Source organism: Xiphophorus couchianus, chromosome 21, assembly GCF_001444195.1.
Source record: "Xiphophorus couchianus chromosome 21, X_couchianus-1.0, whole genome shotgun sequence".
Taxonomy (NCBI): domain Eukaryota; kingdom Metazoa; phylum Chordata; class Actinopteri; order Cyprinodontiformes; family Poeciliidae; genus Xiphophorus; species Xiphophorus couchianus.
In genome coordinates, this window is record NC_040248.1 from 9,532,819 (window position 1) to 9,556,385 (window position 23,567).

At 38.0% G+C, this 23,567-nt stretch overlaps 1 protein-coding gene across 23 annotated transcripts in view; it reads left to right on the plus strand.

Annotated features, from left to right (window-relative positions):
- The window catches only part of kiaa1217 (KIAA1217 ortholog), a 119,211-nt gene that overhangs the window by 43,270 nt on the left and 52,374 nt on the right, over positions 1-23,567 (plus strand). For 18 of the 23 annotated variants that reach the window (XM_028005656.1, XM_028005658.1, XM_028005649.1 and 15 more), the window contains exon 2: positions 19,782-20,068. In XM_028005656.1, coding sequence (XP_027861457.1) covers positions 19,782-20,068 — 287 coding nt within the window. Of the gene's footprint in view, positions 1-20; positions 381-18,534; positions 18,554-19,781; positions 20,069-22,823; positions 23,013-23,567 lie in introns of those variants that run through there. The other 5 variants (XM_028005663.1, XM_028005664.1, XM_028005660.1 and 2 more) reach the window with 4 other exon arrangements.

Consider the following 23,567-nt stretch of genomic DNA (forward strand, 5'->3'; position numbering starts at 1 on the left):
GAATCAGATTCCCAAATTGTGGCGAGAGGTTAAAACACCTTTTAAAGTTCGGAGGGAACACACAAACGGATGGACGCCTGCATGTGACAAGCCTCTGACAAACAACATTTTAGAGAGAGAGAGAGGCAGAGAGAGAGAAGGGAAGGGGCTAGCAGTAGTTTCTTGGATGGCCTGATTGGAGCATAAACAACAGCCCAGGAAGTGCTGAAGTAAGAGCGAGAGAGAGGTTGGGAGGGGAAATCAGGAGATCTGCCGGCAGAGAGCAAAAAGTTTTAGGGCTGCGGGGAGCAGAGTGTTCGTTTGTGTCGCTGTGGTTGTTTCCAGTGGGAAAAGAAAAAGAAATCTTATCAGGACATACTGTGTTACAGAAAGAGTTCAGGGTGAGTAGCTACATCTCATACAATAACATACTCTCTCAGAGAGAGCTGATGGAAGCACGGATGTTTCATCTTCAAACATAACCCCTTTTTTTTCTATTTGTCTGTGGATTCATGCAGACCGAAATAAACTTGTTTTGCTTAAGAAGTGTCTCCACACTTGCAGTACGCAATGTTGTCTTTAATTATACCTGGACTTGGAGGTTTTTCATTCAGCTCACTGTTTTTAAAGTGTTGCTACTTTCTGATGCTGATCCTGGCTCTGAAAGCTGCTTGTTTTGCATAGTTGTTTTTATTTTTTGGGAGGTGAGGGGGCCTGAAATTCAGCCAACCATTCAGTACAGGGCTGAAAAAAACCCAGAAAGAAGGCAGAGAAAAAAGGGAGCCACTAATGTGTGTGTGGCTTTGTCTAATTAAGCTGATGGGGGGAGAGGAGAGTGTCGAGGGTCAGATCATGAGAGGGTGAACTGGGAAAAAAAAAGTTTTTACAAGACACAGTCCTCACACTATCTGTCATTTTAATTGTCTGAGATCTGTAAAGTCCTAGCAAGCTGAACTTTTCTCAACCTTTGAACCTTTTTCATCTTTTTAGATCATGGTTATCTGTAGCATCAAAGTAGCCTCTTGTGCTTCAGATTTACTGGGGATTTGGTCTCGTTTGGATCTAATGGATTGCAGTATTTTCCTAGTCAGAAGACTCTGCATTCCTCCACTCAAATTAAACATTAGTGTCAGAGGAATCTTGGACTTAGCTGCTGTAAAATCTGTAAGGGAGTCCTAATTAGTGACTATCTCTATTTTATCTTCACAATTTCCTCCGAATCTTTTCTGTAACACTGAAGACCATTTGCTTTTTTCCTTGCCTCTAGAAACTTTAAGCATAGTGTCAAACTTAGTCTGTGTTTAATTTATCAAGGTACAACCAAAATATTACATATTTATTTTTACTACAGTTGATTTCAAAGAGTCAGAATATAACAGACAAATGAATCTATTTCAGTTATTTAAGAAAGTGAATGCCATTATGGCCTACAGATAAAGAAAAGTCAAGATACAGTTCCACTGAAAATGATAATATATTACTTAAGACTAATAAAAAACTTATTTTTAAATAGACGTTTTGTTTTTGCCAGGTTAAGATTGCTGGCACAAAAATTGCCCACCAGACAATTCTGGACACCCAGCACAAGTTGGGTAAGCCACAGAAGGTTACAGGTGTAAGTAGAAGTTTTAGAGAGGACCATATTCAAACATGTTATTTGAAAGTTTCGTGGAAGAAAAAAATGTATCGCAAAAGTTGCACAAGCAACATCAATAAGATAAAAATGGAACTTTCCTATGCTGGGTGAATCTCGATGGTCCTTTTTAGATGTAAGAGCATTTTATATTTCATTTGTAAAACAAGGTACCAGTGTAAAGGAGAAGCACAGAGTCAAAGTTGATTAAGGTGTACTCTGACTCTTCCATAGTGAGTCATGTACTCACTAAGGAAGTCCATGACTTCTATAGTGAGTATATTGCAGGTGTTGGTTTTATTTAGTCCAGGGTGAGACAAAATTGAACTTTTAGAACTCTTCATGCTTCTTTCTTCAAGCATAATGAGGATGTGGATTTTCATTTTCCTGCAAGACTTGGCACCTACTCATGCTGCCACATGTATCAACACATGCTTAAAAGATCTCTGGCCAGAAAACTGATCTGGTGGTTTATTCATTATTTATTTAGAATCGTTTATTTTTAAGAGAAAAAATCAGAGACACCAGATACATCAATGCAGACTAAGCAAAGACAGTGAATAAAGCAACTTGTCTAAATGCCTCTGTGCCAAGCAGCAACTTGCAATATGGACATTTCTGTATTAAACATTCTTCTTTCTTGACATTCTGCATAATTCAGATTTTCTAAGAAACTGAATTGTGGCTATGGTAAGCTAAATGAGCTACACTTTCTAAATTGCTGAATTAAATGAACTTGTTAGCTCCTGAATCGCAAGTTGTTGTTGTGATTTGTTGTGTCTGTTTGAGCTGCGAGTACATCAACCTCAGTCTTCCTGCTGGGAAACATGATGAAAAGACAGAAGATGAGTGTTCCTCTCAAAAAGACAAACGAGCTTTCACCCTTACACCCATCTGAGAGCCCCCAAAATTCATCATTCATCACCAGTTTTGGCATGTTGGCTGAGCTTAACTGTCTCGCAGGTTTTATGTGTGCTTTGCTGATATAGCAAGTTGTCTTTTTTTTTTTTTTTTACAAGACCACAGGAAACTGTTATTAAGTGTAAGGTAATGCTTTGGCTGCCAGTGCAATATAGCCTTGCTGTTTTTCTAAGTGCTAGCATATGAGGCGCAGCGATTTTGGCAGCGCTTTTATAAGCAGAGGTACTCTGAAGCTTTTAATCATATGCTTCAAGTTGTCTAACATTATCAGACAATTAACAAGTATTGAATTTGAATGCTTTAATACCAATCTGAACTAATACATCGGATCAGTCATAGCATTTTCCATTTGTGACATACATCAAGCACCTGAGCCAGCCATCTTAGTTGATCTGCAACAGAGTTTGATGGCTGTCATTGAACATAGAGATTTGTGATTACTTACCTGGACCGATGGCATCTGGTGAGTGAAGCAGAAGACGTCGTTGGGATACAAATCTGGATTTATTATGGAATTGTGTGAGAGATCTGACTGGAAGTTTTTCCATTAAGCTGGCTGCACTGTCATCTTTCTGTGTGGCCCGAGTCAGCTGTTGACACACTGAGTTCTTGAACTTGATCAAGCCTTCTGAGATAACATCCATTAACAGTCGTGGGCATGATTAAAGACGGATGCGATTAAACTTGCCCACACAATGGAAATCTCAAAGGCTTTGGTAGGCTTCTGCTCACATAAACAGAGTCTAATATTAAGGCAGACACACCCTTTTTTAAAACACATTGTTAATCTAAGTCAGTATTACTCTAAAGTTTTCCCAATATTTATGATTGGCCAGCAGTTAGCTCCCATATTTTACTAAATACAGCTTAGCTAATGAGTGGTTTACTGTGTTTGGTATTTGCACTTATTCAGAAAACTATTGTATGATGAACTCAATATTAAACCACAAAAGATGGGGAATGAGTACTGACAGTTGTTACTAGAAAAGAAGCAGTTTGTATAAATACATTAAATGTATTTATACACATACATGATATGTATTTCATATGTATTTGTATAAATAAATACATAAGATGTATACTCAACAGAAAGATACTCAACAGAATCTTTTCTGTTGAGCATTGTTAGAGTCAGGGATGTGCAATTTGTTCAAATGAGGATTATACAGTGAAAATAGTGTAGGATAGCTAATGAAGAATTTGACTGGGTAAAATGAAAATGTTCTCTTTGATTTTTGTGTCGGAAGAGCATTTTAATCAGCTCAGACAAGTTTCACTATATCTCCTGATTAGCAGTAATTCCACAGCACGGTGCCGTCACCACCATGTCCCACTATGGTGATGGTGTGTTCTTGTTGACGTGAATATGATCAATTTAACGGTGCTTTATGAAATGTTCGAAGTTTGAACTATTCATTATATTTTGCTGCTGTAAATGTCTTCACAACTTTGTCCCTGACCTGTCGGCTGTGTTCCTTGTTCTTCATGATGTACGTTTATTAGTGTTCTCAAACAAAACTCTGACGCAAGATTTATATCTACATAAAATTATATACGGGTTGTTGGTTGCAATAGATTTAATTTAGGTGTGTCATAGTAAAAAGGGGCTGAATACAAATGCACATCTCATATCACTGGTACCCCTTTGCAAAGAGAAATTGAAATCCATGTATTAATTTCCTTCCACTTGACAATAATGCAGTACTTTGTGCTGCTCTGCCACATAAAATCTGAATAAAATGCAATAAAGTTTATTATGGCGAAGTTGCAAAATTTGGATGAGGTTAAGTAACATGATAAAAAAAAAACTGAAAAAGATATTGATACTGTTAACCTGTTGTGGGTTTTTTTCTTTCAAGATAAATACCCTGGGTCTCCCATTTATTACGTCTCTGAGGCTTTTGGCCAGACATGGTGCCTCCTACTTTACACAGAGGCTACTGGGGTCTGCTTGTACCAGTGATAGACAACTTTTGTATACAAATTAACAGAAGCTTTATGACTGAGCTAGTGCTAAAGTGAACCCGTAGGGAAATGAATGAGAATCATGTTGAGATGTGATAAAGATTTGAATTTGCCTCTATTAACAACTTATAAATATGGCCACGTGTCACAGTTTTTTTGAAAGTATACATCACCGAAGGTTTTTTATCCTCATAAGACATTAATTAAGAAATGGCTGAATTTGAGAATTAAGGCCGACTAATCCCAATAAATATGAATGAGACTTGCAGCCTTGTTAAAAACCTGCAGTGGCTTGCCCTTTTCCTTCAGATTTATTTTTTTAATGCTTTCTATGGATTAAATTGACTTTCCACTAATAAGTAATTATTAACATATGATTGTATAATTACTCCTCAAGGCTCCTAAACTCTTATTTAAGCATGACTGAGATTACAAACCTCCAATCTCTGAAATAGTTCTGGTAAGTCTGTGACAAATGCAGGATGTTTTTTTTTAAACTGGGATATTCTAGGAACGGTGGCTAATCGGGTTCTGGAGTTTGGACATTTTGAGGAAACCTGTCCTCTGTCTGTATGTGGTCTGTTTGGAAAACTGCTTCCTGCCTTGGCTGATAAATAGACAGGACCATGTAAATACTGGAAGGATGCCCGGCAGAGCAGTTTAATATTTGGTATCTAATAAAACCGTTATATGCTAAAAGTAATGACAGGTATATATTCAGAGAGTTGCTGCTTTTGCACAGAATGAACTCCATAATCTTTGAGGACTTTATTTGAATTGGATTATACAAGTGTGACAGCTTTAAGTCTAACTGCGGTTGAGGATAGTTTTGGTGAAACATGTTGAATGCAGCACATTGTGAACAAACATGTTTCCTAGGAATGTTTAGCCACGCATAACTTTAGCTCGCTTGCCTGACAATTGGTTTGCTCATAAAGTTAGCCATGACTGACATTTTTTGCACATTTTTCAATAAACCACAATGAGATTTTGTGCAGAGATTCTTCCTGTTTGGAGCCTGAGATGGAGACGTCTAGTTTCTAAGGTTTTCTTAAAGCTAAGCTAAAAAAATTGTGTTTCTGAAGCGAAATATCTACATTTAGCACTGAATTCAGTTGGCAGTCCTAACAAATATCTATTTGTTTTCCCTAGTTTTATCCACTAAGGAGACATTAATGTTTTACAAGACGATTTAAATAAAATGTGTGGGTAACATAACACTGATTTCCTGAATCATCCACTTTAACCACTACTCTAACAGTACATCTACCTGTATATTTCTATTTATGTCAAGGTTTTCATTTGCTGATAGTTTCTTTAATATGAGGTAGAGTTAGTCATTTCACCTTTAAATCTGCAGAACACTTTATAAGGAATTGCGTTGATCTGTTTTTAGAAACAGAAATTGTGGAAACATCCACTTCACACACTATTTTATGCACTCACATTGTTGCCTCAGCTATGCCCCTCGACACTTTCTTAGCGCTTTATTTCAACATTTCCTTCCTGTAAGGTTTTCCTTTCACAGGAGAGTGTATCCTTCCCAGCAGTGCGACAACAATGCCCCTCTTCATTCAACTTTCCAAGATGTAAGACCCCTGGAGCCAATGGTCTGGTGGGCACATGCTAAAACCATCAACTCGTCAATAACTGTGGTTAGCCACACAGACATCACAAAACTATCTCACTGGGTGCAAAACGAAGCTGAAGGCAGGACTAGGGTGTTGTTTCAACTTCCTCCCTGTGGATTTGCATCTGTGTTGAAATGTGGCATGCATGCTCTCCAACCAGCGGATTGCCAGCTTTTTAAACTTTCCTTTGAGCTAGTAGAAAGTGGAAAATACCACCGTATGCCTTGCTTGCATACTATAATATCAGTTTGACTTATTTTGAAATTACCCGATGTCCTCTTGCCTTTCACAGAAGCAAGCCACGCTGAGGGTTTTTATTATTAGCCACAACTCATTTGGCCTCCAATAGCTCAGCTCAGACATTTTGATGGAGGACTCTCTGTACAACTGGAGAATTACTTAATTACAGTCACTATCTTAAACTGAATTAACAGAGTGGACATCTATTATGCATGACTTGATGTTGATGCACTTCTCCTTAGAGCCGAGTAATACCCATGATGTAGTTAAGAAGTTAAGGTTCTTTAAATTACTTTATCTGCATAGGGAAGAAGAGTTGCAGCAGGCATGATTTATTTATTTTACCACTTGTTTTTAGCTTTAATTAGGTGAACAATCATAAAAAATGTAATGTGGTGAGATTTCTTCCCCCCATTCTGGTAAAGTTCAACAGTAAAATTGTGTACTTGTTTTTGATGTTTGTCCAAAAACAATCTGTTTGAATAGGGAAAGTCTGTATTTGGACTACAAACATGTAAATTATATGAAATGTGTTTTTATTGTACTTAGAAGAGTAATCATTGGGAAGTCAGTAATCATTGCCAAATTGAAAAGCACTCTTTAGACTCATTGGTGTTGCTATCTGCTCAGTCAGTGGTTCTAGTTTATAGCAGGAAAATGTGCCTATTTAACCAAAGCTCTTCCTTAGAGCTTTGGTTCCCAGCGGCTCACAGACCATCCCTCCACTGCACCTCCTCCACACAGCTCCACCAGACTAGCGGCAGCAGCAATTAGTACCTGGTGAAACTGCACATGTGCTCACCATGTGCAAACTACAAGGTCCTTAAGAGGGGTTGTAAATCACATCATGAAGAAGCATTGTTGTGATGACATGCTGAAGGTGAATGTTGGAAAGGGTTGCAGTTTCTTAAAGGGACAGAGGCCAATTTCAAGGTGTGATGTGAATTCAAATTTCTTTTGAGTTATTTTTGATATTTATAGGATTTTCATAGCAACTGAAGATAACATATACTGCTCAAAAAAATAAAGGGAAAACTTTAAGTGTTAAACACCTGTTTAAGTGTTCCCTTTATTTTTTTGAGCAGTGTAGTTACTTGAGTGTGCTCCAAAATGAAACTGGGTGCCAAGAAAATATGTATTACCACCTTTTAACAAATTTAAACTTTGAATATGCAATGCATTCTTTAGCTTTACTTTTAGCTGCAAATTCTTACCACAAGTTTGATATTTTGAAGAAATACACTAGTATTTTTATTTTTTTCGGTTCAGGAAAATAATTTTTGATTTCTTCATATTTGTCTTTTGATATGACAATACAAAAAGCTGACATTTAGAAAAAAATGCGGAACTTTTTATCCTAAGATACAAGCAGTTTTCAATGGTAAAAATAAAATCTTGAAGAAATGATGGTATATATGTGATGTGCGATAATTAACTGGCACATTGCATAAAGTTTGTACCTAAGCAGTTCAACTCGACTCATCAACTCACTTGATGATGCTAAAAGATGGTTTAAAACAACCAACAATAGCTTATAAGAGTTTAGCAGTTTTTCTTATAGCTGGTCTAGTGTTGGGGTTCAGTTTGCTTCCAAAGAAGGCGTTAGTTCTTAAACATGTTGTCTTTTGACCACACACATTATCGATATTATGTTAGGGGCTGAGAGGCTGATGTCGACGTATGAAAAAGAGGGCCTGATATGTCTCCATTAACAGTTTGAGTTTCTATGGAGCAGCTGACAGCTGCACGCTTTGCACTTGATGGCAGCACTTTGAATGTCTCTGCCCCAACTTCCATCTTTCTTTTTGTCTCCCTCTGACTGGGGTTCCTTAAATTGTAAGAAAGATCTACTAATGCTTCCAACTGTTGCTGTTCAAGAGTGATTCTTCATTAAAGCTGGCAAACTGTCTGCCTTTGGCCTGCATGCTTTTGCCTCTGCGTGGGTTATTTGTTGCACAGTTTGTCCCAGTAAGCTGGATTCTGCAGCGCTTTGATCAGGGCAGAGTACCCTCTCTAATCCGCTTGAGCTCTGGATCTTTGCCGAGGACACATATACGCACACACACATCAACAAACTGTGATTAAAAAAACATATGTGTAGGTCTTGCCAAAAAAGGGATGAAATAGTCTGAATAAATTATAAAGGAACAAGCTGACATAAATCTCAGATTACATATTTGCATCTGCTTCAAGTGTCACTTTTGATAACTTAGAGGTTGAATTTGTAATAAAAGTTTGGGTATTACACCAAGTGTAATATATGTAAGTGCTAAGAATAATATTTAGCACTTTATCCAGAGGAGTTTAGTGCTTAATTGTGCAATGCCCACCTCAGTTTGCACCTCAGCTGGGAAGAAGGCACAATCTCTGATATATATTTTAATAAGAGCCACAGGACATTGGCATTCATTAAAAACTGCAAATTGTCATGTCTTGATGATTGTTTCAGAAGCTTCTCACTTGCTCTTGGCCTATTGCGTTTGAGTGCTATTAAACAGACAGTGAAAGATTTGATCTGAATCCAGCTGATGAGATGAGAGGCTGCAGCGAAAAGATAGAGGAATTATGTGAAGAAATAAGAGTTAGGTGGTGGAAGAGAAAAAGGAGAGGAGGGTGCTACTTGAGCGTTTATGATGGCCCTCCCTGCATTACATCACTGAGATGTTTTGGCACTGATTACATTGTCGGCTGGAAAGGAGGTTTGGATCTGGAGGATGATGTCATCAATAGCCAATCAGAAAACCTGAAGGCTGTTACAGTCTGGCCAGCTGTGGAGATGAAACAGTTGCTTTTCTTTGAAAATGAGTTTTCTTCCTGCAGCCTTTTTCCCGTTTATTTGTTTTTACATTTACATGATTAAACCGATTTTATCACATTCTGCTACTGCCACTGTCATTAGGCAAAATGCATCAGCAGCTGACTTGAAAGTTTGAGCAGGATATCTAAATATACCTACAAAGGATAAAGTGTTTAACTAATTCATAAAGAAACAGTTTTCCACCCATCCCTGTTAAAAGAACACAAACTATTCTAAAAATGCCTGTAATGCCTTTTAGAACTGTCCAGCGTTAACATATACTAAATGGGAAGCGGGTGAGGGCCTTTACTGGAACATAATGGTAATTTTAGAAAAGTCTCGGCATTCATCTCTGTGGGCAAAATGTTTAGTAAAGCAGCCATCTTGGCTAGTGCCTCTCTACTTCTTAGTCCTGAAGGGAAAAAGGGCTTGCCTTTGATCAGTTGAAGGAACTCTGCTATCGTTGCTCAATATATATATATATATATTTATCTATGCAGTTTCCACAAAAATATTTAACTGAGAAGATTAGCTTAATTTGGTTCGGTGCTGTGCTGCTAACATGCATCCCAGGGCTGTTGGAGGGATACAGAAACTCATCCAGCACTTCTAAAATGTTGGACAAGTATGTCAATGAAATAAGACATTACACAGCATTTTCAAAGATTATTCCTGTGAGGAACAGTGTTCCAGGTCATGTTTGTATTTCAGTGTGACATAAACCACAGTTAGAATGTGGTCAGGTTCCCTCTTTAAGAAATGTGTCTTCTTTGCCATCTTTAATTTATCGATACATTAATTTTGTGGGAAAGACCACAAATGAGCTATTAATAAAATAGGGGCATGCTATTTAAATATTTTTTCCAGTGGCCATATACTTAGCTTAGCAAGTTCATAAACTGTTTCATAAATCACACGTGGAACAGGTCCTAATGACTTTTGTGTCCATTTTTGATAAGGTAATAAGGAGGTCTAATACATATTGTCTAGTGTATAATTTTTTTCATCCCATTTTTATCTGAATTATTTTCTTATTAAAGTAGCTTTAAAAAGAAATAATTTGATATTTCGCTGTAATAATTAACTTAGTCTGTTGCTACATTGTACCCTGCGATTGAGTTAACTGTGTAACTTAATTTAGTGTCAAATTAGGTTAAAGGTACAAGTTCCTGATCAGAGCGCAAAAAGATCTGGAAGAACTTTCTATTGAGATTTTGTTTAAAAAAAAGCAAAAAAAAAACAATCTGTCATGTTGTGCGTTTCACCTCTGATTCATTTTCCCACGACCTGATTATAGCTTTTGTATTGTGGCCCCAACATGGAATAACTATTAACGTTTGCAGAAAGTCACTCTTTGTCAGCCTCTGCCATGGGAAAGCTGTAACATTTTTTTTGCTTTTCACATCTGCACAACAGTAAAGCTTCTGTTTCTTTCCTAATATCCCTTTAGAAATAATCACCTGCATTCTTATGATCTCATTAGAAAGTCCATGCTTCCAGCTCCTTTATGGGAAACATAAACCCTGCTACATTGCAGTTCATCCAAATTTCCACTGTTCTTCAGAGCAGATCCAACCAAACTGGTCCACATTCAAAAACCTCCCAGTCGAACCCCCTATCTGCTCCTTGGACTTGTACGCTTGGACACAATCCACCCAGCTCATTGAATGGCACACATATACATTAATGTGGGAATACACAGTCAGAAGCACACAGAGGATTTCACAGATAAAGACTGGGACAGAGGCACCAGTGTTCTCAGGAGTGGATCCCCCCCTTCATGGGGGCCCTATTTCATCTCCCACCACCTGCATCACTTATCAGCTCAGGCAGCACTCACCTCCCTCAAGCAGGGCCTCGTGCAGCCACTCAGCTTCACCTGCTACCCTCGAATGCACAGAACTGGACCTGATTTATCTCGTCATTGAATATAAAGAAGCTCAGAGCTGACGGGGACAGTACAGTTTAAAACAGAATGCCACAATGTGAATCTTCTGGTTGAACAAATGCTGAATTGTGGTTTTGCATACTTGAATCGTCAGTTGGTAATAACCGCTACAGCTGATTACTCCTGGCTTGCATGCAGGGCAGAACGAAGCGGGCGAGATATGAGGTGCAGCAAGAAAAGTGAGCGACACATGATTGACTGGCTGCAAAGTCTGGGTCTTAAGCTGCTTATCGCTAGGAGGGATAGAGTCAATTGCAACGCAATCACTTTTTAACAAACTTGTGAGAAAGCCGGCATATTAAAAGAGACATTTAAATGGAGGGGTTGTGCAGGATGAATACGTAGTTAACTTCCTGCAAATGAAAACATTTCAGTCATTTGCATAGGACTGCAATTATAACGCATCTTTTAAAGTCTCCCCGGCTGCATCTAAATTTCAAATGAATGATTTATTCCAAAACTTTGAACCACTTCAATTCTAAGCAAGTAGCATCATGCATTTTTTGTGGTTGCATTACACTTTTTTAGGTTATGTTTCTGTAAGCCAACTGACTTCTAAAGTAAAATAATTTTTAAGCTTCATATCACCTAAAAACCATCTGTGTCTGGGCACCATCCAAATCATTTCTGTATGCTTTGTGCTTTCTTGTGTGTTCATGTCCATCGTGTTAGTTGACATAGAAACTTGCCAAAAAAGATCTTAGATATGTTATCAACTCATACACACTCACACATACTAAAATGTCTGAGTTTTACCTTTTTGTCATCTCAGTTCATGCAATTGCATTTCTTAGTAAGAAAGGGGCAGACTGTTATCTTGCGTTACTCCATAGGCACATATAGTGTGATACTATCAGTCAGGAGTTTTGAATATCTGGTAGTTCTCCTTTAAATTCTGATGAAATTCTCAAAATGGCCATGTTTTGTTTGAAATGTCAACATCTGTGAAATAATCTTTCATAGGGTTTATACTGATAAAAACGAGTGCCATCTGATAAAAAAATATGCTAGATGCAATGACATATTTACTTTAGCCATATAATATAATGTAAAAGTATTCATGCCCCTAAAGGTTGTACACGTTGTGTAAAAGTAACATCAAACTTCAATGCATATTACTGGGGTTTTGTGTGAATTACTGACACAAAGCAGTGCATATTGGGAAGTGGTTTTCCACATTTGTTTTACAAATGAGAATCAAAAAACCAAAGCATGCATTTGTATTCTGCTGCCATTTTTCAAAACTAACCTCTTAAAGGAATGACACTTTTTAAGTTTATGTTTCTGTTAGACCGGCACATTTGAAGACAACATTTTTGTGCATTTATTTTTGCAAAATAGCTCAGAAAATGTCTTGTTGCCGATTCTCAATAAGATTTAAGTCTGATTGGGCCATTCTGGCTCATGAAGCCATTTTAATCTAAACTTTTCCAGCTCTGAGTAGGGTTGATTTATCAAACCTGATATTGTCTTCATAATATTAAACAATGAAAAGTCATTGGATGTTAACCAAAAAGATAAATTCTGTGCTCCTCTGTTCAGATGTAAGCTATTTGTTAAAATGTGACACAGCTCAAGACGTGTGAATATATTTTCTGAACAAAGTACTTTTGTGAGTGTAATCTACAGTGTTTGCTTTCATACCATTTGTTTACTTTTTTTTCTGAAAATGACCAAAGAACCACTAGTTGATATGCAGCCTTGCTACACTTGTTTAGATGTTAAACTGGTTATTCACACTGGGTATATGTTATGATTAAATGAACTGTACCCAGAGCAATTCCTATCTTTTATCCAGCAAGAGACCAAATTTCCTTTGGTGATTAAAGCGGTCAAGCCAGAGTGAGTCTGATTCTGCAGTTAGTTTTTAGACACAGAAGGAGAGGGAGAAAATTCCTCCCCCCTGGCTCCTCGGTTGATGTCCTCTCAGTCACAGCTGTCCGTAGCGTCGCTTTACCCCTCCCTCAGAACTCCGCTGTTGCCCCAGCAAATGTTGTCAAGGGAAACTAGCCGACATCTGAGCCGAGGGCTGGATTGGCTTACACCTACTCTGGCCTATGAGTTAATGAAGTGCACACACTGCTGGAGATTACTGGCAGTCACGCACAAAGTCACAGCTAAACCAAAAAGCACAGCAACAGACACACCAGTCCGGTAAGAAGCACTTAGTGTTTTAATTAATAAATGACAGAGGAAATATTAACAACTTGTTTCTGGTCTAATGTTTGCAACAGATGCTTTGTTTCATACACGCACATATTTTGACAACAAAACATTGCATAAGTGGGGGGTTTCAACAGCACCCCCTGGTGGGGAGGGAAGAGGCAGATCTTTCTAAACAGCTATTTTTTGTTTGATAGAGATAGCTCAACAGGTAAAACAATATTGTGGATTCATTAGGTTACAAATAAATAGAAGCTTTTATTTATCATTTTTGCTGATGGATGGAGATGTGGTTGGCCTCTGAACATCTAAAGCAAAAGTTGCACAGCTCATCTCTTTCCTCCTCTCTGTTTTTTATTTTGCTGGCTGAACAATGCGGGAGGAAGACTGAGGGGGAGGACAGTGAATTATCTCTAAAAGCACAACTAGCGACGTTACACTTGTCTAATGTAATATTGACTTCTACAAGGAATATAGAACATCTCCTTATGACTGACTGTGCATGTAGAGTTTTAATGACATCGTCTATTCAGTAAGGATGTAAACTTTGCACTCCATTTAAAGAGTTACACCTGTCAACTTCTCAGGAGGAGCTTCGCCAGGAGGCAGTAAGCAAAAAAAATCAATTACTGCTGCCAATAGCCTCATTTAACACTTGGTATTTCTTCTGTACCCATTTTTTGTCTTTAATTAGCCCACATCCTCCTTTGGAGCTACTTTGGTATACTAGTCACTCATTACTCTCATATGCTGATGCTCAAGTAAACACACACCATGTGTCTGTGGCTCATCTTTTGGCCCTGTGCCTTCCTGTTAATGCGGGTATGTCAGGGCAGAAAGTCTGGAAAGTCTTGTGTATCTGATTATGCACACTCACACTGATAAAGCACACATAGTATCTTAACTTGAATAATAGCTGCACTAACAGTATGTAACACAGAGATTTAATTTGTAAGTTTTAGACTTAGATCTCTTTGTGATCTTAGTTAAAGGGATGGCTCATAATTGCTGAAGTGAAGTTATGATAAATGGTTATAATAGGTAGTAGCCTATTTGCAGTAGGTCATTCTGTCTGTGCTTTCATGATGTATGAATCCAGATTACTTGGGTTTGAAGGATCAAGTCTAAAGCAGACTTCCACCATCCTTAACAACCCCAAGCTCAAAAAGTTCATAGAACCTCTAAACCATTGCAATATTTGCATTCGGTGCTTATTTACAGAGAAGCCAATGATTATTTGCACATCAGATTGAGATTGGAGGTGGTATGCCACCATGGATCTTCCTGTGTCAAATATGTTTTGAAGTAGCGAGTATATAAAGCAACTCTGGTCAAAGAAACGTAACACAGTGTTAAAAAAAACAAAGTTATTATAGAAGTTTAAAAGAATGCTAATTCACCAACATGTTTTTTTCCTGCAGACAATGGCGTAATGACGTTACAATCTTAGTGCGTGTTTCACAAAAGAAGGTTATCGGTAGCGCATTGTCATCCTAGAAATAATCATCTGCTTCTCTGTAAATAACCACCCAGTGCAGAAAGCACAATGGCAGAAGTCTGCTTTGATCTTGGCCTCTCTGTGACTACATTGGATCTGTGTCAAATAAAGATGCCAGATACAGTGATCCACCACACGTCAGATTTGACTTTTTAACATAATCTCATTTCAAAAATTCTGATCTATCCTTTTAAATAGTTTGGAGCAGGAACATATTTATAGCAGCATATAGATGTTTAATTAATTCGCGACTCAGCAGATCACCTAAGCATAGACAAAATAAATGAACAGACATTGCATGTCTGTTCATTTATTTTGCTCTGAAATAAACCAATATTCTGAAATAAAACAACATTTCCAAGTTATGTGAGTTTAATAAATGAAACTTTCTTGAAAGACATTGCTAAACACAGTAAGACCATTTTCAGACTTGTTGACTTAAAACTGATATAATTCTTCTTAATTATTACATAAGGTATTTATTTCTCCCTTTAAATAAGCAGTTGCATACAAAGGTTAAAACTCAATGTGTAAAATATGTATATGTCTGAGAATTTTAGTTTCATACTTTGTGCTTTAAAAAAGGAAAGCCAATATCTTGATCTGAAGAAAGATATTTCCGTCAGTAGATTTTTAAGGTATGAATGTGTTGAGTGACTTTGAAATATGCGACAGAGCAGCATTGCCTTATGAAGCTGCATACTTGGAAACATGTTGGTCATATTTGTAATGTAAGCTTATTTATTCTTATAGGCTACGTCTACAATTTAATGCTCTTTCTGGTAGCTTCAATGTGCAGACAGTTTGGTCAGAGGAAAGTGCATGTAAACAAATGAAGAGCATAGAATACATGTATCAGCATTAGCAATGAATTCTTTCAGGTCTTGAAGGAACCTAAATGTTCCTCCATTTTGGGGTTCACATGGCCAAAATGAATGGTCATGCAACGCCAAAACGCTGAGAAATTTCTCTCTGCTTTTTTAAAATCTTGGTTTCATAGATAGGAATATATTATTCAACTGCTGTGGAAGAACAAACAAGATCTGGACCACGGTAAAGTGGTGTGCTTTTTCTGCAAAGGTAGTTTTCTGGTGCTTGGAAATTTATGTGTTTTGTGTGTTTGGAAACTTTAATTCCTTCCATGCCTTGTCTCCTCACAGACTTTTTCATCACAGAATCAACTTTTGTCACTCAAAATTAAATTTCCAAGAGAGACCAAGTAAAATTCTGAAGAAGGTCATACCTTCTACCAGCTTAGATATGTTCTACATCATTTCCTATGTCTATCTTTATTTACAGAGCCATTTTGATGAGGGTAACAGAAAGTGATTTACACAGGATAAAAATATAAGGCAGTAAAAAAATAACAAATCAAGCAAACCAACAAGAATATAATAATGAATTATAAAATTCATTATTTTCATATGTTAATGCTAACTATTGTAATTCATTACTTTGTGTTTGTGATACAGCTCCGTGTGAGGTTATCCCATCTCTGATTACTTACACATAATAAACACTGTAACTATAGCAGAGAACCATTATTGGTTTCATGGCTTCAGGGTATTGCCATGTGAGCCCTGCTTTTATTGCACACAACAGATCTTTGTGTCCAACTGCATAGTTATGGGACAGTAATAGCAGGGGAGAGTGGGCGGGTGCACACTGAAGCATTCCTCCATAAATAAGTGACAGACAGAAAGTCACTGCAAACAGAAGGACTGCCCTGCTGTTCATTGAGCAAGTGCCCCATGTTGTCTTTCAATTGAGATGGCCATCATTTACTCAACGGTGGCAGCTGGGCAGAAGAGAATCATATTCTTGAGCCACTACAGTTTGACATAATTCACTTCCAGGTCTCTTGTGACACCCTAAAAGGAGGATGTCTTTTCTTCCCTTTGTGGTCTGAAATGCTGACAGCGAAAAGTGCAGCCACGCAGGTTGTTGGGACGTAAGGTTGTAATTGTTGGTTTGGGGAAACTGCTTTGATTATAGGTTTGATTTTGGAAAGACTAACCTGTTGGTTTGGGATGATGTATTTGTCATTGTCAAGACTGAGGAATTTTGACACATAAACACTAGCATTGCTTTCAAATCATAGAATTTTTTGGGAGTAACTTAACTTTTAGATGTAACTCCAAAATAACTCTTTCCCAGTGTAATAACATTCATTTTTCAAGTCCTCGGGTCACAACTGAGACCATACAAAATTCTGAAATACATTTCAGTCAGTTCTGTCATTAGAAATACCCCATATACTTATTTGAAAATGTGCTAATTTAATTCAGTCATTGTCAATCATAACATTTTTAGGAAAACTGCCTGTCAGCAAAAAAAGAACAATAAAACCTGCATGCGGTTAATTAGACGCTAAAAACAACTAATTTTTTTCAGACAAACCCTGTATTGGGAGGGGGTCTATTAAAGGTTTATTTTCGCAACACCCAAATGACTAGATATTGCATTTTCATACAATTATTTTCCCGGGGCTCCATTTATCTGATTTACAGACTGTGAAATGTATTTTAGGTCAGTTTTATGCAAATCATGAAGGCCATATACTCCCTACAACCAGAGCAAGATTTATATGAATACGGTTATGTAAGCACTGTGTTAAAGCTTATAGCCAGGAATGTAGTTTCATGTTATCCTAGCTCCAAGAGTCATAGTGGGGGAGAAATATGTCTTAAGTATTTCTGCAAATAATGAATACTACAGAGTACAATGAACCTCATCAGCATTGCATCAGCTCCGCAGTATGACCAAATGACACTACCCCCATGTGGCCTGCTAATTCTCAGCCAGTTGTGAGCAAGTTCCCAAGCATGTGGGTGGATGAAAGAGGCAAGCTCGTCCTCATGTGGTTGACATTACAGGTCAGCTGCTGCATTGTGGGTTCTTTTCACTCATTCACCCCAGAAGTTTTGATTACACAAGCCACAAACTGGCTCGTTGATCCTATCATGTTTTGTTGATAAAACTACATTACTTTGTTCCTTCTGCTGGTACATTCAGACTGGGTCACCTTACATCAGCAACTGCAGAGAAACTGATTTACAAACAGATGCAGGCCTTTTCTGTTAAGACAAATAAAATGTAGGTAACAGTTTGATTCAATTGAAGACAACATTGCCTACTGGACTGGCATGTGTCTTTTTCTGTCCCATACATCAAATGAGTTGATTAAATAATGGCCGACTGCATATGCTGAGAGCAGTTTGTGATGTGTTCAGAAGTAGATAATGACACATTGGGATGTGTTCTAGCATCTGGTGCCACCCCCCCCCTCAATATAGACAGAAAACTTAATGAGACACAGCCTGCAGACAGAATCCTGATCAAGAACAGATTGCAGGCAAACGCGTGAGGGTTCATGCCTGTCAGTCAATTTGACACCTGTTAGTCTCTTAGTATATGGTGATAGTTCCTGCTCTTTATCTATTGGGTTTTGTTTTTTTTTTTTCCATTTTGCATTCAGTCTGTGATCATTCCAAAGCAGCAGTAGAGCCTTTAGCCAGAGGGGTGAGGGTCTGGTCGCTCTGTGTCCTGGAATGCAGTTGACTTTCTAAATCCCCACTAGTCTATCCTGGGGCAGAGGGGCAGGGCCTATCTCCGGCCCCCTTTTTTTCCACGTGAGCTACATTTGGAATCTGTAAGCCTGCGGAGAGTTGGTCCTCCTAGCTTGGACTTCTTTTTTTTTTTTTTTTGAAAGGTTGATTTTATAGAGCAATGGAGAAAGGAATTGCTGATGAACCTAAAGGTTGTTCACTTAGGGAAGGTAATGAACTTTTTGATATGCCTCCCATATATTATTTCACATCTTTCACAGTATTTGAGTGTTTTCTTTCTACTGAGTGTAATTTTGCTAGCAGTGGGGAAACTGTTTTGGGAGTTAAAAATAGTATTGGAGTACATGAGACATGCTGTGACATGAGCAGGGTGGAGGTTTGGGTGGATGACGCAAGACCACTTAGTTTTTATTGTTTCTTTTTTTTCAAATTTATACCTGTTTTTGTAAAAATAAAAAATCATAGGTGAAAACAAAGCAGACAGTAGAAACAAAAATGTAAAAGCTGCAGTCCTCTGGATAGATTCTCAATCTTTCAGTGCTTAGACAAGTCTTCTGGATTTTATTTGTGTGTCGTGACAATATTTCACATCTCATCTCAGAGGCTTCTTCAGTTCTGGCGTACTTCAGTTATTAGTAGGTGTGTATATACTGCAGCTGTTAAACCTACAGCAAGGTTACAGCAGAAACTTTGAAACTGTTTCAAAGTTTCTGAGAGGGTAAGATTAAAAAAAAATAAAGTCTTTCCCGCATTTGTGGTACACTGTGTGCTTTTAAGGTTTTACAGGCAAAAAGATGTGAACTCTCTGGAAATTATTAATTCAACTGCTCATGGGCTGAAATCTGCAAGATGTGCTTATTTTACCCTTTGAAAGGTACAGATTGTATCTGCCTATAAAACAAGAAAACAGATAATTTCAAGATATTGCGTTTCTACCCTCTGACACATTTTCCAAGGCACTGTGACAGCTTTTCAGTTCCAGATTGATTTTAATATGTGAAAATAAACTTAAATTATAACAGGTTTTTGACAAATTAGTCTGGTAGTTCGAAGACTGTTGGTTTTATTCCAGCTTCCTTTACACAACTTGTTAAAGTATCCTCAAGCAAGACACCAAACTCCTGATTTGCAAATAAGTGTGCAAATGTGTGTTTCGGTGTGAATGTGGTTTTTTGTGGAGCAGCAATTGAACAAGTCTACATAAACGCCGTTCACTAACTATTTCAGCCAAAAACAGACCCAATGAAATATTACCTTGGTTACAGTGACTTGAGCTCCCTGTTTTAAAATTCTACGGAATAGTTTATCCTAGATTTGTGGGTTCAGACTTTTACAGGAGACATCACAAGTTAGGATTCTACTTGCAGGTGGGATTGATTAAAATAGTAATTGTTCAGAGTTATGACTCCTTGTCTCTGTTTCCCTTTGCTGTCTCAGAACAAACCAAAAGCAACCTGAAGGTGACCTCCCCAGAGGACACTGAACATGTAAGCCGCAGGCAGGCGTCTCCAAATGGGACAGCTTCTACAAAAGGGGATGCCAAAGGCAACCGCACTGTCCCTCGAAGGCACACATTAGGTGGGGCCCGCAGCTCCAAAGAGATCCTGGCCATGCAGCCCTCAGATATGGACAAGAAGAGGGAGGCCTTCCTGGAGCACCTGAAGCAGAAATACCCCCATCATGCCTCAGCAATCATGGGCCATCAGGAGAGGCTGAGAGAGCAGGTCAGTGGGTTTAAGGAGGTTTAAATTAACTCCAGCAGAAACAGGAGTTGATTTATGTAATGTGTATGATTTATGTAAACAATCTCCTTTTACACTAAACAATGCTTTGGAATTTTCTTTAAGCAAAAACAAGCAGGTGTTTACAGTGACTAGCAAAAGTAGGCATACCTCTTGAACATGTTCATATTTTCTCATGTGACAACAGTCCATTTTAATCTACTTTATTCAGATTTTATGCATAATTAAGAAGAAGGAAAATGATACACTAGCTTTGGACAACTAAATGCTGAAACTTTAGGAAGTTCTTTCTTGATAAAAGCTTTGAATTCTTTAAAGTCTTGAAGCAAATCCTCCCTTGAGCTCTGGCTATATGTTTGTCTCCTATCCTGCTGTAAGGTTAAACATAAATGGAGCTTGGAGTTTGAAAATAAGACCATATGAATACATTTGCAAGACACAGTAAGACTTAACAATGAGATAACTGTCTCTCTTTGTAAATACAAAGTAACTCAGAAGTTGTCTGCAATATGTGGAAGATTCTGTTTCTTAGTTATTTTCTGCACTATTAGTAAGTGCACAGCTGTTTAAGTGGATGGTGAAGTCAACATCTGAAGTTGATAAATTGTGTGATACATTAAGCTTTGAGTAGGGTTAGTGGCCATTAGAGCCTCTTACAGGTTTGGTGCCCATATGTGCCTTAGCTGTGGTTAAGTTAAGCCCTGTCTTTTGTTGCCAAATAGATCTGGAACAGCTGCAGTGAAACCAGACATTAGACATAATGCCTGATGTGACCTAAGCTAAAGAAAACCCCACTTGATAGTTTTGTTCCCACCAACCTTTAAAAATAGGGGAAGGATGGAAGAAATTATTTACATCCTGAAATAAAAAACATACAATAACCTAATATCTGCAATAAAAATGGAAAACAAACAAACAAAAAAAAAAAAACATACAGATGGAGAAATGCACCACAGATTTAGCTGAATCATTTAGATAAAATTGTACTTTATTTTTATTTAATTTATGTCTGAGGACGTGCATGACTATGGGAGAAGACGGATTTTGAAACCACAATCCACTATATATGTCATTTAAATGTCATTGTATTTCAAAGAGTTTCATGCACTCTCTCAAGTGTCCTCTTTGGAAGAGAAAGTCTTCCAGCCCCACGCTGAACATTTGCTATGACATGTTTTCTCATCATGCTTCATGGTTAACCTATCTGTGATGTTTGTTGTCAGAAAAGTTCATATTTAGCCTGCTCTGATCACAGGAGATGCTATTCTAGTTAAACTTCCGTAGCTTTTCTCAAATCTACTTACTTTAGTGATGGTAGGACTCATGGGGTTCTATTTTGGCACGTCGCCTAAGCAAACGATTGACATATGGATGGCATCTAATGGTCTTTATGGAGACTTGTAGCCTTAAGATGCCATTCTATGCTTCTGCTCTCACAGTGGAGTTTGGAGATTTTTGTACCTTCTTCCTGCTCTTCATGCAGACTGACGACAAGTTTAGTTCCTCATTTGTTTTTCTTTGCAGTGTCGTCATATTTATGCATCAGGGAAACCGAGAGAAGTAAATGTTCATAAAAATGCTCTAAATGCTTAATTTGTGTTTAGTTTTAAATGATTTGCTATGGATGCTGACTATTTTGCCTCTGGTGATTTTATTAAAAAGATTTTTTTAAATGCTTTTTTTTGTTTGTTTTTTTCCTCTTGTTGAATAAATGCACTGAAATTTTTGTGCCGTTATTATGCTACAGCCAAGAAAGTTGCATTTATTTTATAGGTCTTTACTCATCTTTTCTGGGAGAGGTAAGAAACGTGTCCATGTCTGAATTTGTGAAAATAACAGCTGTGTAAAGGGCTTTTGTTTAGTTTTAAATTATGCTGATTACTTTTCTTTGTATACTGCAATGAATCTCAAAACTATTTCCTTCCTCCTTTTTGCCGCGGGTAATATTCGAGGTGCATCCAATAAATCTGCCTGTCATTGTTCCCTCCCACATCTGTAGTGAAAGAGTGTTATGAAGTATAGCAGAAAACATGCAAATATCAACAGTTCAAATTGGCCACATATGCTCCTGCTTTAATCACCTCATTTGACTTCTCTTCAGTTTCAGGCAGACTGATATACTCTAAGCGACATGATAATGGAGAATATATATTTCCCAGTTTTGTTTCTGAGTTTTTGGAGGTTATAAAGTTGTGTCGTGTCTTTCAACACTGATATATCTGGGCTAGAATCAAGGTGAACATTTCACCTCACCTGGTCATTCTCTGCCTGTTTGCTTTTGGTCAGAGGACACTAAAAGGATGAGCAAACAGAGGGTTTGTAGCCAAAACAATTCAGGTAATGGTAAGATAGTTACTGAGTCATGGGGTAGCTCCAGGCGAGGGTGCAAAGCATTGTCCAAGAGGGGTTTTGTCAGGCAGTCTTTACACACACAGTGAAACCTTCTTCCACAACAACATCATAGACTCTGACATATGCAAATCTACAGCCAGTGAAGATAATAGGACAACATCAGCCCAGTTGTTTACATCTATCTGAGTCTCAAAGTTTTCCCGTCATCCAAATATAGATAAATATACAAATCGTGTGGTTTATTGAACTAAAAATAAAGGGAAGAGAATACTTCGAGTCGGAAGGAGTCAGACAGGTAGGATCAGCTCCGGACCGGGGTGGAGTCAGGGTTGCCATAGGGACTCGTGATGTCACAGCTGAAGGGCTCAGTTTACGTGTAGGTACTTGTAGGAGAGAACTGGCTCGATGTGAGAGGAGCAGGAGAGCTCTGCTTGAACGGGCTATGGACCTAAAGGTGGTTTGGAGGGATATGGTTCTCTGCACGTGAAGTCCGGCAATAATTAAACTGAAAAGGAACTTTCTGAAATTATTTGAGCCAACAGGAGTACATGCGCCCGGATCAGAAGCAGTAAAGGTAGAGTACATCGAGATTTGCGATGTCTTTCTAGTCAGCAAGTGCAGCTGAAGTCGTTTCAGTTGCTACTGTGTTGGAAGTTTGAGCTGGAAGAGATCACACCGATGCGTGTTTTTGTTGCGGTTTTCTAACACAGCAGTGCGCCAGCCTTAAGCTGTTTTGTTTTTTTCCTTCTTACCGAACCATGCTGTCAAAGTTTGCGCACAAGTTTTACTTGCGGAAAAAATTTCCAGCTGCTGTATGACTTAATTGATAATTCGTTTGAAAGACCTATTGAGGTAAAAAAAAAAGATCAAAACGATGCGTTCACCTTCAACTTAATTGCAAAATAAGTCACATTATGATCGCGCGTTTTGGGGTCTGCAATAAGGCTACATGTTGCATCTTGCATGAAAATAATTGTGATGACATAGTAATGACGAGTAGTTGCTTGAAATATTGACTGCTATGTACTTGTTTATATATATATATGCTACCAGAAAGTTTTTAAATGGGTTTCCTGCTGATGGCCCCAAACAGTCTTAGAATGGCAAAACAAATAACCCCCAATGCCTT